General features: G+C 35.5%; 1 protein-coding gene across 5 annotated transcripts in view; it reads right to left on the reverse strand.

The window, feature by feature from the left end:
• IMMP2L (inner mitochondrial membrane peptidase subunit 2) overlaps window positions 1-19,226 on the reverse strand; it is a 916,360-nt gene that overhangs the window by 820,072 nt on the left and 77,062 nt on the right. For all 5 annotated transcript variants that reach the window (XM_070468515.1, XM_070468517.1, XM_070468520.1 and 2 more), the window contains exon 4: window positions 18,879-18,982. In XM_070468515.1, the coding sequence (XP_070324616.1) occupies window positions 18,879-18,982 (104 nt within the window). The remainder of the gene's footprint in view (window positions 1-18,878; window positions 18,983-19,226) is intronic.

Here is a 19,226-nt window from a genome sequence, read left to right on the forward strand (position 1 = left end):
AAGATAGAATAGCAGTCTAGGACTTATATGCCACACAAGAGAACAAATGGAACTGGTAGAAGTTTTGACAGGAAAATAGTGTTATCCAACTGTGCTCAGAACTTTGGTAGCAATGTCAAAAATATATTAGAGGAAACAAAGGGAGACCATGTGAGATTTTAGCACGGGTGGGAGGGACATGAAGTAAAACACTGCAAAAAAAGAGAAAATAAAAATATTCAGTATGTATTTCACAGGTAAACCCCAAAATATTGAGTCTCTAATTGTATGTAGCTGGTAAAAAAAAAAAAATTTAAAAGGAAGAAGCTGAAGATTATAGTAAACTCTCTAATTTTGACTTGTGACCAAATATGGGAGGTGAAGAACCAAAATAATAACCAGGGGAAGAAAAGTTTGGTATGGAGCAAAGGCTAGGTTGGGTTGGAATAATTCACAGAGTATCATCGTACAGATATATCCAATAAATAGCTAAAAGTATAGGCTTGATTCTTAGGCAAGAAGTCAAGGACAGTGGGCAAAGGAAACAGAAAAGAGATCCAAGAGAAGAATCAGCAAAACACAGGACTCAGGGAATAAGCGAGAAAGAGGAATGCAGTATATGACAAGGGACAAGGCAGTTTCAAGGAGGAAGTATATACAGTGCCTGAGTTAGCTATGGTATAAGGAAGCGTTCACACTGTGGCCACTGTATTTAGCACCAAGAAGGTATGGGAGCTTTTTCAAGGAGTTTCTGTCCAGTATTGAACACAGAAGTCTGATTTCACTAAACTAAGGAAGTAAGTTAAGGAACTGAAGAGAACTCAGACTACTCTTTCTGGATGTTTGAAAATAAAGAGAAAATGTGCCGATTCAGCTCTAAGCTCTGTCACTACTGAATAAAAAAGGGGAGAAAACAAGAGGAATTAAAGGTGATTCTAAAGTTCCTAAATTTGATTGATGAGTAGTGATATAAAGATCCAATCATCTCAGCTGCACAGTCCAGTACAGTAGCCATGAGCCTCCATGAAGCTACCAAACACTGGAAAAGGAGTTAGTCCCAAGTTGAGATGTGCTCTTGGAAAGCCACACCAGATTTATGACTTGGCATCTCAAACATGGTAAAATATCTCATTAATAGTCCAATATTAATTACATGTGGAAATAATATTTGGGATACTACACTGAGCTAAATAATTATTAAAATTAATTTCACCTATCTCTTTGTAGTTTGGCAGTGTGCCAAGTAGACAATTTAAAATTACATATATAGCTCACATTGTATTTTATTAGATATCTCTGATCTAGAGAATGAATACTGGAATTGGAATAAGAGTACGGGTCAAAAATGTTCTGTTGAAACCAGCCCTTCTATTTCACTTTAGGGTAAAAGTTTATGATACGGTCACCCAGGACAATGTCATGACAATAAAACTTAAGAAACTTGGGTCCTAGCTGATGAGGTGGCTTACTCAGGTTCTCTGGCTAGTCAGAAGCAAAACTCAAACTAGAACTCACCCATGAGTATTACTTCTATTATCCCACCTCTTGAAATGTCAGTGAAAACTTTAAAAGCTTGAATTTTTAAAAAGGTAATAGCAGCTTGGCTGTAATATATATCCCATTCTATGCCACATCTAATAAAATCACTTACAGCAAAAAACACAACCTCGAACCATTAAAATCATGACCTCAGTAAAAACAGCATCCTATGTTCACCGCTCAATCCATACTGGAACTAATCTTTTAAGGTACCCATGCTAGGTTTTGCTTTTATTTGGGGCATATATGCACTCTGAATTTATTTCAACACAATTCCACATTAAAGACAGTATCATCCATTCAAGTATATGTCTCCTAAAAAATAGGTTTCAGAAAAAATTTGAAAAAGCTCAAATAATTTACTTCTCAATTTCTGTATTATTGTCTGCCATTCATGAGTGGTAACTCAGTAAAACATCAGGGGTTTTTAGTGCAATACTCATGAGAAGTTAAAAATTACTATGTTCAAAACATAGCTACAGTATATAGTATACTATATTTCAAATTCTTACAGAAGTCCAACTTTGTCCAATGAAACCTTAAAAGTTCATTCAATCTCTATGTTAGAGGTTAGCCACAGTTTCAGGATCACCAATAATTATAAACAACCAACAATCTCTGGTTATAATTTCTTTAATATTCCAAGCTACTATAAATCTGTTTATATTTCCCATGTAAAAATGGGTGCAATTGTATTGTTAATGACCTGTTCTTTTCAAGCTAATTTTCCATAAGAAACTGAAAAAATAAACTTACTGCTTTCAACAGTACATACTACTAAATTTTGTGGAACAGTTTAATAAGCTATTAACTGCCAAAATGATGATAGCTATTTTCATTGTAGAGTTACTGCTCCAAATGCAAAGCTGAAAAATGAAGATTATTTGATTAGGCAGGATGTTTATTTCATTTTGTATATACACACCCTGTATTTATTTTAACAAAGAAAACTACTATTGGTATTCCAAAATGACATGACTGAGAGAAATAAAGAATGCCAGCTTCCTCCTCTTGTCTACGTACTGCTCTCTCATTGCACCAGGCTGATAAAAGGCTGATACAAATCTAGCTAATGTAGTCAGGCATGCACATACCACTTGTGTTTTCCAAAGGGGCATTTTCCATTTTGATCCACATGTTTGCATTTCTTTGCTTGCTGTTCGTGACCCCTCTTCACATAACTGGAGTTGGTGTGCTCATCTATTTCAAAGATTCCAGATTCCTGTATGGCAGCCTGTCCACCGGCTCCAGATAGCACATTTAAAGCAGAGTTTCAGCACATTTTAAAAGATTTTTCCAGTTTCCCCTGCTTGTACTGGCCTCTTTCAGCTTACTACACAGAGGAGATGCTAGGTGTCCCACTGTCATCTACTCCTGCAAACCGTAACCCGGCATGGTGCTACAGAGGGGCTTGCAGAGCCAGTCACAGTGTTATATACATGCCAACCCACTGCACAGTAAGAGAAACTTGCAATTCATGGTGAGGAAATAGAGTATCTGTGATACATTCAGTATCAATATTCAGTAAAATTTTTACTGAAAGCAACATGTTACAGGCCTTCAGTTTGGCATAGAGTCTATAATCTACTGTAAAGGATTTTTATTTCCTTGACTCTCAAAGCATCACTAAGATAAAGTCAAAAAATTCAAGAATGGTCTTCCATTTTTAACTACAGTGCTAGTGAAAACCTGGCCATGTTTAGGACTTCTGATACAGCTTAACACATAATTTAGACACTGATACAGCTTAACACATGATTTAGACATTGTTATATTCCTATGAGGTGAAGCTCTGACACCTCTTCAACAAACCTACTTAACCACTTCTCCCACATAGCTATTCACTCTTTCCTCAAAATTCTTACACATGCCACCTCCTCCCCATGCCTCAAAATTGTTACACATGCCATCTCTGAAACTCTCTTGCTTCTCTGGTCAAGCATTAACCACCCCATCTTTAAAAGCAGGTTTCAAATTCACACCAACTTTTTTTCCAGTGCCTCTCCTTTTACTAACTCATTACTTTCAGTATCCATCAATAGCAGTTCCTATGGTTCTATAAACTCACATACACCTGGTGTCTCTGCTGTGGCTATTTTAATCATAAGATACATATAGATAGGAACTATGTCTGCCATTTCTGTTGCACCACCTGACAACATTTTCCACAAATGATATGCTATTAAACCAGATAATTTTAAAACCTGTAAGCCCTCATGTGGAGTGTGTACCAATTTTGATGATATAAATACTCCCACCATGGCTAATTTCAAGCAACCAACGTAGAGTCACTGAATCTTGGGATAGGAAGACATGGGCACACTGACTCTGGAACCAGAACAAAGCATTGTACCATGTTCACCATAACTCCTGAGATGTGCTGAGCACAATTTACTGAATATTAAGTTTCCCCTTCTGATAGGCCCAACCTGCTACATTTTTGACAAGTTTCAAAAATGTCTGTTTTCAATTTGGGCTCATTCAAAACACAACTATCTAGTGGAATCATAAGTTACACGAGGGAAGAGGCTTTTCTTGTCTATTTTCTTTACAGCTGTAGAAATGGCTAGTTCTGGGCCCAGAGTAAACACTTGAAAAAATAATTGCCAAATGAATTAATTGTCAATAATTTAAATATAGGAAAACACCATGTAAAATCCAGTAGGAGTTGCTATATGCCTCCCATCATAAAATAAATTTAACCTACATGTGAAAATAAAACAATCATGTAGAAAAGAACTATCAAGTTAAAAGATACCTTAGAAATTATCGGGTGTGATCCCTTCATTTTATTAAAAAGGAAAACCTTTTCACAGTAGTTAATTGACAAGTTAATTGACATGCAGTCCCACAGTGCCAGAGGAAGCCTATAACTCAGGTCTCTTGGTATCTGGTCCAAATCTTTTTTGACTAGGTAATCATTAACTGCCCCTTGGGTTATTACCTATTTGAGCTATTAAACTATTGGGAAACTGCTAACATTCTGAAAAGCAGAATTTTTCACTGTATATTGATGTTGAAAACCAACACGGAAAAGCATTTGATATAATATCTAATAAAAGAAAAGCCAAACTAATTGTATGACTATCAGTGACAAAGACAGATTATAATTACATAGTTCTGTATAAATTAAATAACATTTCCCTCAACATAGCATCATAAAAGCTGAGATTAGCCCAATTTCTATATTCATACCATCTTTAAATTTGGAATCATCTATGAACTTAATTATCTTGGTTACTATTCCCTCTAACTGATCATTAGTACAGAGGTCATATAAAATTAGTCCTTATGTTGATTCCAAAAATTACCACCAAGATCTTCCCTTAATTCAGAAGCATAAGTTACTTTAAAAATGGCCAACTAATAAAAATAAATGAAAAAAATAAAATAAAAATAATAAAAATTACATCCACTGTGGGGGAAAAAAATGGCCAAGAATCTACCATCTTTAAAAGTTTAATTTATTTATATATGTGTGTATATATAATCATACATGTTATATGTGTTATTGGGTTAATTAGAAGTGTATCTCAGTTAAGGTCTTATTAAAAACACCTAAGTAAAAATTCCAAATATTGCGTAAAGAAAGATTCTTTCTAAGAATTGTAATATTCTATACTGAATTTCTGTGAATGAGTCACGTAGGTTGATAGTCTCTAAAGTTGTTTCTACTATGAAACAGATGAGTAAAGCAGAATCCAAGTGTAAATAACCAGTAATATGTGTAGCAAAAAATTACAGTATTTTAACAAGTGACAGATGTTACATATGTTTCTCATGAGAAATCCTTTATCCATTTCATTATTTGCTACCATTTTAAAAATCCACAATAAAAGCACTAAATGTGCTATTTCCTTCTTGAAAATAACCAAAATCCCCACCATCTCCATTCCTAGACCAAAAGTGAATATTCGAAGATAACTGCAGCAGGTGAAGTTCATAAGCCAATATTCCCCTAACACCTAAGGCAGTTTTCTGATTTTTTTTTGGTATGATCTTATTACTGTCTAATTATCCATATTGCTTTTCTTCCTTTTTGTTAAACAGAAATTCACAGAAGCAGTTTAACCTTTCATTTAGAATCATTAAATACAACTCCTCTTCTTCACTGATAATTGGCCTCTTTATTAACTGATTTCTCCCATTGATTTATTACATATCTTTTTCTTTTTTTGCCAAATTTGTATGCATTCTGTTAATACATTCTTTACCTTCTTTCAACTCGATTAACACACTGTCACTGTTACCAAAGCTTTCCTATTATTTCTTCAGGTTCTTACTGCTCTTTAAAGATCCTCTAGTAGAATAATGAATTCTTAATAACCTGAAACATTTTGATGATTCATACTTAATTGTATAGTACAATTTATGTGAGACATACAACTAACACTTAAATGTTTCCTATTGTGTTGTCTTAATATTCTACAGTAATTTTGCAGCAATCCAAATACACAAATCTTTGCAATGTAACTTATGACCTCCAAAAGCACAGAGAGCCATATTACAATTATCATATTCATAGCCAAATCAAACTGAGTCAGCCTGTCAGCAGTTTCCAGACAGTTTTTAATAAAACGAAACGGATACTTGTTGTGCCTTCAGTAAATATTAATGTGACCTCTGAATGTGAGTAAACCGGTCACTAGATTATTCAATAAGTAACCTTTCATAATAATGGGTCATTGAGGCTTCTCTTTAATGGAAATAAACAATTGCCCAAAAAAAAAAAAAAAAAAAGGTATTTCTGTTCCTGGAAAGAAATGTTCTCCTGAACTCCAAAACACTGATAAAGTTTGGCTGTCACTTTAAGCCCTCTCCCTTTCTTATCAGCCACAGACACACTTCCTAGCAATGCCACCCCCTCTCATCAAAAAACAGTGCTTTTGTTTTTTTTGTAAAAGGAAAAAAAAAAAAAAAAAACAGGAAGGCAGCTATTGACCTTAGATCAAATAAGGTGATATTGAAGTTCTGAGATTTCTTCCACTTTTCCAGGACTTAAGCTATGAAATGGAATATGGGATCTAGAATCATTTTTTTTTTTTCCTAAGAACAGGTGCACAGAGTATTGACTTGTGGAAAGTGCATATGAATTTGACAAAAGAGATGGAAGCAGCCAGAACTAGATTAACCAGTGGAGCCAAAAACTCAACACCCAGGATAAATGACAAGTGATAAAGAAATAGATGTCTATAGCTTTTGTATTAATAATATGAAATCTGAATACATATCTGAATAATTTTAAACAAAAAAAGAATTTTGTGCTCATCCTCTTGTAAAATACCTGCGTACCAACTTTAGACTTTTCGATTTTCAATCATTTCAACTGAAGATGATCTTAATAAGCAAATATTCATCTGACTTCTTAGACCAAAAAAGCCCTGGTGTTCAAAATCCCCTTATCTGTTATAAAGTGTCTGTTTAATGTATCTACAGAGCTTCTCTTCTTTTAAAAATGTCATATTAATTTGACCCCAGCTTCAAAAGTTTGCAACATATTTTTCCAATGTTCTGAGAGATTGAGTCTTATGTCTAGCTCTTTTACCAATTTCATCTGGATTCCTAAAACTATTTCATGTAACTTATTTTGAATGGAAGACACCTTAAAGATCAACTAGTCTATACCTCTTACTTTGCAGGTGCTAAAACTTGACCCTAAGAGTAGTCAAGAAAACCTCTCCCAGGTCACTCAGCCACTTCGTGACTGAAAACAGCTAAAAGGAGCAATATTTTCTGAAGCTTATTCTTCTATCTGGGGCTTCCCTAGTGGCTCAGTTGGTAAAGAATTTGCCTGCAATTCAGGAGACCATGGTTCGATCCCTGGGTCAGAAAGATCCCCTAGAGAAGGAGATGGTAACCCACTTCAGTACTCTTGCCTCGAAAATCCCTTGGATAGAAGACAGAGATGCCTGGTGGGCTACAGTCCCTGGGGTCGCAAGAGTCAGATATGACTTAGCAACTAAACCACCACCACTCTTATATTCTTACATAAAGCAACTTGCAAGTAGAGGCTTACAGGTTTGTTTTATATAAAAGAAAATAATTTTTAATTACTTAGGCAAGTGCTTAATAAAATTTTTCAAATACTTAGTAAGAGTCTTCCATAAAAGTTCATCCCTTTATACATTCTAAGGGTAATATTAGAACCATTTGTATCTTTCCATTGCTAAACACAATTTTATATTGCCATTCTAACAAATTAAAACAAATGAAGGGGCTTAAAGTCAAAATAACAGCCATTTAAAATTTAAAAAGCTCACCGTCCTTCAGGACTGCAGTCTGGCAAGTTCAGTTGGGTACTCTGCTTGGAGTCTCCAAAGGCCCAAATCAAGCTGTAGGCCACTCTGGGTCCTTCTGTAGAGACTGGGGGGGAGTCCATTTCCAGGCTCACTAGCTTGTTGGCAAAATTCAATTCTGTGTATGACTGGCCTTTGGTAAGAGTTCATTTTTAGTTTCTAGAGGTAGCCTGTTTTCTTCTTCTCACAGTCCTTGAATCTTCAAAGCCAGCAAAAGTGCATGGAATACTTTCCATTCTCTGGCTCTCTCTGATTTGTTCCACTACACTTTTCCTCACTTCTGCCTCTGCCTGCTTTTAAAGACTCATGTGACTACACTGGGCCCACCTGGATAATCTAGGCTAGCTTCTGCTCTTAAGGATTCCTGAGACAACATTGATTGGGCTCACCAGGATAACCTAGGCCAGCCTCCTTGCTTTAAGGTCAACTGAAGGTCAACCTTAATTACAACCACCAAATCCCTTTGCCAGTACAAGGTAACGTATCCATGAGCACAATATCTCAACATATTCACTGTCCTAGGAATTACGTATGGAAACTTGAGGGCCAAAATTCTGCCTACTATACCTAGCACCTATTTTATTGATGTAACCTTAAAGAAATGTGACTTTTTTTAAACAGATCATATTGTTCAAACTTAACAACTCTAACAAAAATGTAAATTTTCACCCTTAATATTTAGACATCCATTTCCAGGAATGACTCAGATTGGCCCTGTTTAGATGCAGTGCCTACCAATGAACCAATCACCCATGGCCTACAAATTTCCTAACTGACCTATCACCCAGTTCATAATCCTGCCCCTAGTTGTCTCTAATTTGCATTAAACTGATCTAGCTCTTCAGTTATACTAGTTTTCATCTCTAGAATCCCTTTCAATTCTCCTTCTACATTCTGATTCTCTAATAAACTCTATCTTTTCACCAATTTTTAATATATTGATTATAATTATTTTATACATTATGTCCAATAACTCCAAAAACTAGAACACCATAAGAGTGTTTCTACTGTTTGCTGTTTTATATTTTTAAAATCTTGGACCTAGCTTGTGATACGCATGGTAATTTTATATAGAATGCAAGGTGCTGTGTATAAAACGTGTAGAGACTCTGCATGATATCTCTTGCTTCTGGCAATGAGAGATAGTTAAAGTGAAGGCAGATTACCTTAAAATCAAGATTGAGTTTATCAGAGGCTACATTGTAATTTTTGTAACTTATAGTCTATTTCTAGTTCTCCCTAACTCCTAGGACATAGCCTTTCGAGGATTTCAATTAAACGTTGAAAGCGCTTCACCAGGGTCCTGCATATGCCTGAATTCTACTTTGCAATTTCTTAGCCTTGTGACACTGCCAAAAACTATGCCCAGCATCTTCCATCTTAGCCTCACTGTTTCACTTCTCAGCCTCATGGCATGAGCTGTTTATAAAGTGACAGAAGCCCAAGGTGAGACGTGGCACTAAATACAGGGCTCACCTCAGCGTGTTTCTCTTCACTCTGGGATCTTTCCTGCCTGGTAGTACTATAATGCCTTTAGATATTCTTTATAACAATGTTTTCTCATTTTGTCAATATGGGCCTTAGTTTGAAATAAACTCGCCTATCATATTTGAAGAAATCAGACACTGATTGATCTCAGTGGTCTCTGTTTATGTGAGCATACATATCTTATTGATTCCAAAATTATTAAAGATGGGATGACATACATATGGGATAGCTGATTTTTTGTGTATTACATCTTCTATTTGAAAGCTCAACTATTTACTTCTTAAATTTTTCAGTTATTCCTCTGTTAGAATTTTTATTTAAAGCTTATATTCAAAATGCTTCTCCTTCACAGTTCAATCTGACACCTTACATATAACAAACAACAAGAATTTAGGAGTGTCTTTTTTGTAAAGGCTGTCCTGCACTTTTTTTTTTAAAGTAGGGTAACAGTGTCCTCAGAGATTGGTTTTTTCCACAATAAAAATAAAAAGTTACAAACATAAGTACCACTATTTCATGGACTGCTGCCTATATAACTTCGTTCTTTGACAACTTCTAGTCATCTCTCAGAGGATATAAGATTTATGAAAAGGGTTGAGCAGAGGCTATGGATAGCTCCTATAGTTACATTACCATAAAATCTCAATAATTCAAAATTGAAATTTATGATCACTGAAACATCTCTAAGCTATAATTTGTCTCTGAACTAAGAAAATGTTTTATTGCATAATTAAATGTATAAAAATTGTGAAGGCAGTTTATCCTACTCAAGAAAGGAAATTGCTTTTAAGGACCACCTTAAGGTTACCAACTTTCTATCCATATGCCTCTAAACAGTATTTATAAAATCAATTTAATCTAGATCAAATAATAGCAAACAAAACTTACACTATCTCATTTTTTAAGCATCATTTGTAAATATACTTAGTAATGAATACAAATTATTATGGGTAATTGGAAGTGCCAAAACCTAAATCTCTCATCAAAGTAAATTACAGCCTAGGACTTCACTCTCCAGCATTTTGAATACCAATTAATTAAAAACAATGAACAAAAGCCTAGGCACTTCCTCCTACCTATAGAACCTTTCTCTTAAAGTCATGTTCTTTCTAGATTTGTGTTCCTGAAATGTACAATATTAACTACAAACTCAAAAAAAAAAAAAATGGCTCTCAACCGAAAGAATTAGGAATAAGTACAATGGATACACTAGATAAGTATTCATGATTATATTCTCCCAGCTCAACAGATTAAATGGCTTTTAATACAATTATAAGTCATTATTTGGTATTATCATTGCCCTGGGCATTTGTTAGAAAACATGAATTTTGTGTTTTAGCAGACTGCAGTTAATTTCCCATGGTAGGTCAAGGGACCTTTAAAGATTTACAAGCACTCAAGACACAAAGGAACTAGCACCTTTCTTTTTTTTCCCAAAGGCTCTATTCTATTTCATGTATTTCCCTGGCTCACATCTTCATAACTCTTTGCATATTTATAGCTACAGAAGTAGCCATCACAGAAAGTGGCAATTAGCTTAGCATATTGCAAATCAGCTGTCAAAATTGTATGCAGATTCTATGTTTATAATAAAGTATTATTGCTATTAATGAAAAGACTACATTTCAGGAACCAGTGTATCAGAAATTTCATGGGATAATCCAATTCATGTAGAGATGCATGGGCTTGTGTGACTTCTTTGCTAAGAATGAGTAAGGATCCTCAACCAAACCATCACCTCTATATACAGAGGCTTTACAGTTTGATAGTCAAGAACACCGATTTGATGGGAAGCCCTTCAAACCTTCATTCTTCCATTTACCAGTCAGCTATATGATCTTAAACAAGTTACTTAACCTCTTTGTACCTCAGTGTTCTCACCTATAGATGGGAATAACCACATACCTACTTTACTGGGGTTTATTTTAATGAGGATTAAATAAAAATGAACATAGAATTCAGTCTGGGGACTGGAAAATGACAGTCAATAAATATTAAAACTGTTGTGAAACACATAAAAGAGATGCTCAATTATAACCATTATTGAAATATAAATCAAACATACAATGGGATATCACATCACACTGATCAGAATGGCTACCAACAAAAATTCTACAAACAATAAATGCCGGGGAGGGTGTGGAGAAAAGGGAACCCTCCTGTACTGTTGGTGGGAATTTAAACTGGTGAACCCACTATGGAAAACAATATGGAGGTTACTTAGGAAACTAAAAATAGAGCTACCATATGATACAGCAATCCCACTCCTGGACATATATCCAGAAAAGATAAAAATTCTAATTCAAAAAGATACATGCACCCCAAAGTTCACAGCAGTACTATTTACAATAACCAAGACATGGAAGCAATCCAAATGCCCATCAAGAGATGATTGGTGAGATATATATTAACATAAGATGTGAGGTCTATACACACAATGGAATATTACTTAACCATAAAAAAGCATGAAATATTGCCATTTGCAGCAACATAAATGGACCTAGAAAATATCATATGAAGTGAGGTAAGTCAGAGAAAGACAAATATATGATATCACTTTCATGTGGAATCTAAAAATAATACAAATGAATCCATAGACAAAACAGAAGCAGACTTATAGACACAGAACACAAACTTATGGTTACCAAAGGGGGGAAAGAGGTAAAAAAGAATAAATCTGGACCTTAGGATCAACAGATACAAACTGGCTACCTATAAAATAGATAAGCGAAAAAAATGTACTGTATAGCACAAGGAACTATATTCAGTATCTTATAATAGCCTATAGTGGAAAATAATCTGAAAATACATATATACGTATAACTGATCATTGTGCTGTACACTGGAACCTAATGTTGCAAATCAACTATACTTCAATAAGTAAATATTTTTTTAAAAAAAATAACGAGACTTCAGTCCTACAAGAAAAAAAATAATAAGCTATAGTGGGTACTTTTCTCTCTTTGTAAATTACGTGTCTTTTTTCCTTTGTCTCTGAACCTGGTCACCCCAACACTCACCATCACAGTGTTTACCTCTCTTTGGGGTCTACTGGACTTCATAGCAACTACATTAGTCTTTTTCCACTTCAGACTTTAGGATCTCATCTTAGTTCACCCTCAGATGAGACACCTTAGACACACTCCAGGAAAGCAACAGATACAATAGAAAAAGATTTAGACAGAGCATTTGTCCACTTAAAACGTAATGTGTCATAGCAGCACCGTTTATAATAGCCAGGACATGGAAGCAACCTAGATGCCCACCAGCAGACGAATCGGTAAGGAAGCTATGGTACATATACACCATGGAATATTACTCAGCCATTAAAAAGAATTCATTTGAATCAGTTCTAATGAGATGGATTAAACTGGAACCCATTATAGAGAGTGAAGTAAGCCAGAAAGAAAAACACCAATACAGTACACTAACGCATATATATGGAATTTAGAAAGATGGTAACGATAACCCTATACACAAGACAGAAAAAGAGACACAGATGTATAGAACAGACTTTTGGACTCTGTGGGAGAAGGCAAGGGTGGGATGATCTGAGAGAACAGCATCGAAACATGTATATTATCAAGTGTGAAACAGATCGCCAGTCCAGGTTGGATATATGAGACAAGTGCTCGGGGCTGGTGCACTGGGATGACCCAGAGGGATGGGATGGGGAGGGAGGGGGGTTCGGGATGGGGAACACATGTAAATCCATGGATGATTCATGTCAATGTATGGCAAAAACCACTACAATATTGTAAAGTAATTAGCCTCCAACTAATAAAAATAAATGGGAAAAAAAAAACGTAAGGTGTGTCACATAGTAATTTCAAACTTTCTACTAGCTACATTAAAAAAGGAAAAAGAAACAGGTGAAGTTAATTTAATAATATATTTTATTTGACTGAATATATCCAAAATATGTCTTTCCCAGTGGTTCAGTGCTAAAGAACCCACCTGCCAATGCAGGTGATACAAGAGACTCAGGTTCAAACTCTTGAGTTGGGACGATCCCCTGGAGAAGGAAATGACAGCCCATTCCAGTATCCTTCCCTGGAAAATCCCATGGACAGAGGAGCCTGGTGGGCTGCAGCCCATGGGGTCACAAAGACGTGGACATGACTGAGCACACAGGTACTGTCATGTTAGGAAGCAGCAGCCACGTTACGTAACAAGCACACCGTGGCAGCAGTAAGGAAGGCAGAGCGCTGAAGAATTGGTGCCTTTGAACTGTGGTGCTGGAGAAGACACCCAAGAGTCCCTGGGACTGCAAGGAGATCCAACCAGTCAATCCATATTCATTGGAAGGACCGATGCTGAAACTGAAACTCTAGTGTTTGATCATCTAATGCTGACTCATTAGAAAAGTCCCTGATGCTGGGAAAGATTGAGGACAGAAGAAGAGGGTGTCAGAGGATGAGATGGCTGGATGGCATCACCAATGCAACAGACATGAACTTGGGCAAACTTTGGGAGATGGTGAGGGAGAGAGAGGCCTGGTGCATCGCAGTCCATGGGGTCGCAGAGTGGGACACTCCTGGGCAACTGAATAACAACAAAAGCCACATTTAACAGCTCAGTAGCCACATATGGATACTATATGAAGCAATACAGGTTTAAATGGACCTGTATTCAAATTCTGGCTCTGCCATTTACTTGCTAAATCTTAGTTTTACCACTTTATGTCTGATAGATTTAGTGTATACAGAAGTAGAAATATAATGGTTACATATGAAACATATAATGTTATAAACCAAAGTTACCTAAATAAAAAGTACATTAAAAAATAAATTAATAATGTCTATTGCTACTGCTGCTGCTAAGTCGCTTCAGTCGTGTCCAACTCTGTGCAACCTCGTAGACGGCAGCCCACCAGGCTCCGCCGTCCCTGGGATTCTCCAGGCAAGAACACTGGAGTGGGTTGCCCTTTCCTTCTCCAATGCATGAAAATGAAAAGTCAAAGTGAAGTCACTCAGTCGTGTCTGACTCTTCGCGACCCCATGGACCGCAGCCTACCAGGCTCCTCCACCCATGGGATTTTCCAGGCGAGAGTACTGGAGTGGGGTGCCATTGCCTTCTCCAATAATGTCTACTACCCACAAAAATAATAATAACTATTTCCTGATACTGTTATGAGAATTAAAATGGCAACCCAAAGCACTTGGTGTAATGCCTGACATACAGCAGTGTTCATTAAAGGAGAATTCGCTCACCCTCACCTTCTACTGTAGAAGTGAATGCTGCCATCTCTCACCTAGCCTTAGTTTCTTCCCTTCTACCCCTACTGCAAACTGTAGCCTTCCCCACCTGCACAGGCCTCCCTCCTTCCTTCCTAGCATCTAAAGAATCGTCTGTGTGGACTTACAGAAGCCATGGGATCTATTAGTCAGGACACAAATATGTGGTTCCAACAACCTGAAAAGCTCTGTGCCTGACAGAGCTTTCCATCTCCTCCCACCCTGTCTCATCCACCTTCCCACTGTGACCACTGCTGCGGCCCCCCCAGCAACTGCCGTCAACAGCACCACCTCCTCGCTGGAGACAGACTGACCCTCACACATTCAAAGGGATCATTCTACACAATATCTGGCCAGGACCCTTCAAAAGTGTCAAGCTTAAAAAAAACAAAGAGTGACCAAGGAACTGTTGCAGATTAGAAGAGACTAGAGAGACAAGAAAAATAAAAACAAAATACAGGATCCTGGGTAGGAGTTTGGCCTAGGAAGAGGACATTAGTGGGAACACTAGTGAAATTTAAATAAGGTCTGTAGACTAGTTAACAGTATTGTATCAATGTCAATTTCCCAGTCTCCATAATTATACTATGGTTGTGTATGATGTTAATATTTGGAGGGTATAAGAAGAATAAGGTTTGAGAAGCTAATGTATAACATGGTGATGACAGTTAATAAATTGTGTTATATAACTGAAATTCACAAACAGTAGAACTTAAATATTCTCTTTCCCTGTCTAGCTTATGCCCAACCCCCTCCCCACGCCCCCCACATACAAAATGTAAATAGATGATGGGTGAGTTAATTAACTTGATGAGGGGAATTCTTTCACAATGTGTACATATATCAATTCATCCCAGTATACACTTTAAATATCTTACAATTTTGTCAATTTTATCTCAATAAAATTTAAAAAAATAAATAAGGGGATATGCAGGAACTCCCTGTACTATTTTTACAAACTTTAAGTCAATAATATCTCAAAGTGCAAAGTTAAAACACTCTTAAACGTGATTATTTGAAACTTTATTATGAAGGAAACTCTGTCCCAATGGTTCTGTTAATTGATATATCATTATAAAATAGTGCTACTTATGTTAAGTCTATGGCAGTAAGGCCATCACATAGGTTAATGAAAAGTCAATTCCGAGGTATAGAAAATCCACCTTAACCACCACTATTAGTCTGCAAATCCACCAAGAGGGTATGATGTCTCCTCCATACACTCAGTAACACTGAGGACTCAATGACAACAAATAATGTTTTGTGTGATGTTATTAAACAAAGACACTTTTCAATTTAACATTACTGAATAATGTGCTTAAACAGTTGCTGCCCTGCTACAGTCTTTTACAGAAAGAAAGTGACAGGAAAAGAGAAGGAAGAGTTGCAAAGAAGCATATTCCAATATGTACCCTTCCCTCACCCAGACCTTCCTTGCATTAGGGAATAGCATTGGTCAATAAACTCTGAACGAAACAGAAGGGACAGTCTGCTCTGCTACATACTGTCTTACTGTAACATGAATTAGTTCATAGGCAGCTGGTGAGAAAGAATGGAGAAAGAAGTAAGTATAAAGCAGAAGCTTCACTGGTTCACATCTGATTTTCTCCCAAAATCATTAATGTTGTCTCATTAATAGCAGTTGAAGGCTGAGTATACTAAAGGCAGCAAGCTAAGAAGGAATCAGTATTATACATTCAACTTTTTCCTAGAAAGCTTACTGCAAGTTTAACCGGGATCTCTGTTTAAAAAAAAAAATTTACAACAAATAAAATAACACAAAACAGTGAGCTGAACATCCATCTCTGGAATCAGTACAGTTTGTACAAAGCCTGCAATCTTTTCTCTACTTGCAAATTCTGATAATAATAACTCTGGCCCTTGAAAACATAGATAGCCTCAAACCTTCCTTATATCTTCTTCCATCAAGCTATCTTCACCTTTATTGTTTTAAGTAAATCCAACATCTACTGCAGTGTTTATTTATTAGAAACTTCAGATGTCTTTTAAATAGTGCTATTGGAATTATTGTTATTTTCATTGGTGTTCTGGTTATGAAGATGCATAAGCCCTAGTAATTTAAGAATGAATTTGCAAACCATAAAGTTCGCCAGAAAGGCATATATAATATTATAGTAGAAATGCTGCATTTCCACATACTCTGAATACATAAAATGCTGTCCAGGAATGATTTAAAATATAAGCTGTCACACTACTTTGTTACCAAATACTACTTATGTATCAATAAAATGCATAATTAACATCAATTTGTTATCTTTGTATTTTATATTTAGCCATAAATTCAAAATTTAGTCATGTGTTTCTGTATTAGTCACACATTTCTTATATTGACAGGATATTCTAATGTAAGGACATGTGTCCAGAAAGCATTTTTGCTCATAAAACTAAAAAGATACTTTAAACAGTGTCTTTTATTAGTATTGCATCATACTAAGGAAGTATAAGCCTGGTTGTTCATCAAAAGAAAGCAACAGTTACTGCTTGATGATTATTTGTTGTTAAATAATATGATACCAATCACTAAGCATTTTTATATGTAAATAGCTCCTACTAACAACAAGCATTATGAAAGAAAATTTGTGTTATTTATACCTGACAGAGATACATCACATAGTTAAATCACTTAAAATACAGTTCAACTGAAGTAGCTATCATTTAGTATGGCAACCTCAATTTAAATATACTGTTTTTGAAATTAATTTATATAATAAATATCAATCACTTTAATATTTACATAAAAGGATAACACTCTCTTTTTTTAATATAATCTAGGATATGCTAGGGTACCGTTTTGGATCCATGCAAACCTGGATTTTAAGGAGCCTTTTTTCCTCCCAAATTACCTATTCAAATTCATTTGGTTAAATATAGTCAGCATGTTTCTCACAGAAAAAATATACCGCACAATAGTCAGCTTATAAGGTGACCTCTTTCACTTGGGTGGGTATCCTCTCCATCACAGACTAAGTGAGGATGTAACCTTGTCAAACCAAAAGCAAAAGAATAATGAGCACACGACAGGCTAACCCAGCATGGGAAGGTTGTTAAGGAGGTTGCAGAAACAGTTCCCTGAATGACAAAGTAAAAGGATACTATGAAGAGTAGTAATATTAAAGAAAGCACTCAAGAATATGAGAAGCATTAATCCCCATCCTTGGATGTCTGCCATACAAAACTCCACTCAAATTTATTTCATTACTTACTGACCAGGTTTAGTTAATATGTTTTCAAATAAATCTTAGTAGAACAGGCTTGACTGAGACACATTTAGAAAACATCTCTTTCCACAAAGCAGTAACCAAAGGTAAGTAAGAACAAGTAGATAATGTTTGACTTTTACCAATTATAAATTATCACCCAATAATAAACAATTATTCTAATTCAAGAATCATACTTATAAGTTGGCAGTCTTCACCAAACAGTAGGATTTTACTATCATTAAATAACAGTAACTACTACATTAATTGCTTCCCCAATGCACTAACTGGCATAACAGGGAATCATATTAAAACATTTATATAAGTAGCTGAAAACAGTAGAAATTAGGCAAGTTCTGTAGCAGTCTTCTCAGTGTAAATTTACTTTTAAAATAAACAAACAAATCTCAAGTCTAAATCATTCAAACATTAGGAATATCATTGTGTCAGTCATGTACATTTTGACATTCCTTCTCTACACTGAGATTGGAATGAAATTCTTGTTCCTGATCAGTCGTAATACTTTAACAGAGAAACAGTGCCACCTTTTGGTCCCAAACAAAAGCCTCCAGTCTACCATCTTCCAAACTTCCTTTTTTCAGTTAAATTACTGACACACACACACACACACACACACATATATATATATATACACACATATATATATGTATGTATATGTATATATATGCCACTGAATTTCATGTCACATTTACAATGGTTTAGAAATATTTTGTAGCTACACAGCTAATAAAGCATGAGAGTAACATACAAGTTGCTTCCAAAATGCAATATTTCAAAATAACTCAAATACCAGATACATGTACTTTAGGTCATCAATATAATAATTTCCAATCAATACTTCACTAAACACATTTTGCCAAAACCAAGTATGTCAATCAATGGATAAATTTTAAGTATAATAGGAAAAAATCTTCTTTCATAGTATTGTTACATTTCAAAATAGATTTTGAAAAATGTATTACATTTTAAATTAACCTATTTATTTATTGACCGTATGGTCATTACATTAAATATTATATAAAAAACAGGGAATTACTAGCTAAATCAGAGCATTATAACTCATCTCCTATAGGAATATATTATGTTTCTGATTTACTCACACTAATGACACAACATCACCACGTTGTACTTCAAAATTCCTCACTTTCCAGTGGTTCAAAAGCACCACATCAGATGACTGGCTGCCCCCAGGATTCAAAGAAGGCTAAAAAGTAAGAAGAAAGAGACACATCTGTCATTTGTAATTTTTAATCTTCATGGTTCCTTGCACTTCATAGCTGTAAGTGCAGTGCAATAAAACATTTCTAATACAGTAGCTTTCAATAAATTGCTGTTCTAAAATAACTGCAAATGATGAGTTTTCAAAAAGGCTCATTGGGATTCTTCACAGGTAACCAGAAAAAAAAAAATTACCAATACTCATTTCAAAGGAAAATGTGCTAGATGGT

This window comes from Odocoileus virginianus, chromosome 1 (genome assembly GCF_023699985.2).
Source record: "Odocoileus virginianus isolate 20LAN1187 ecotype Illinois chromosome 1, Ovbor_1.2, whole genome shotgun sequence".
NCBI lineage: Eukaryota > Metazoa > Chordata > Mammalia > Artiodactyla > Cervidae > Odocoileus > Odocoileus virginianus.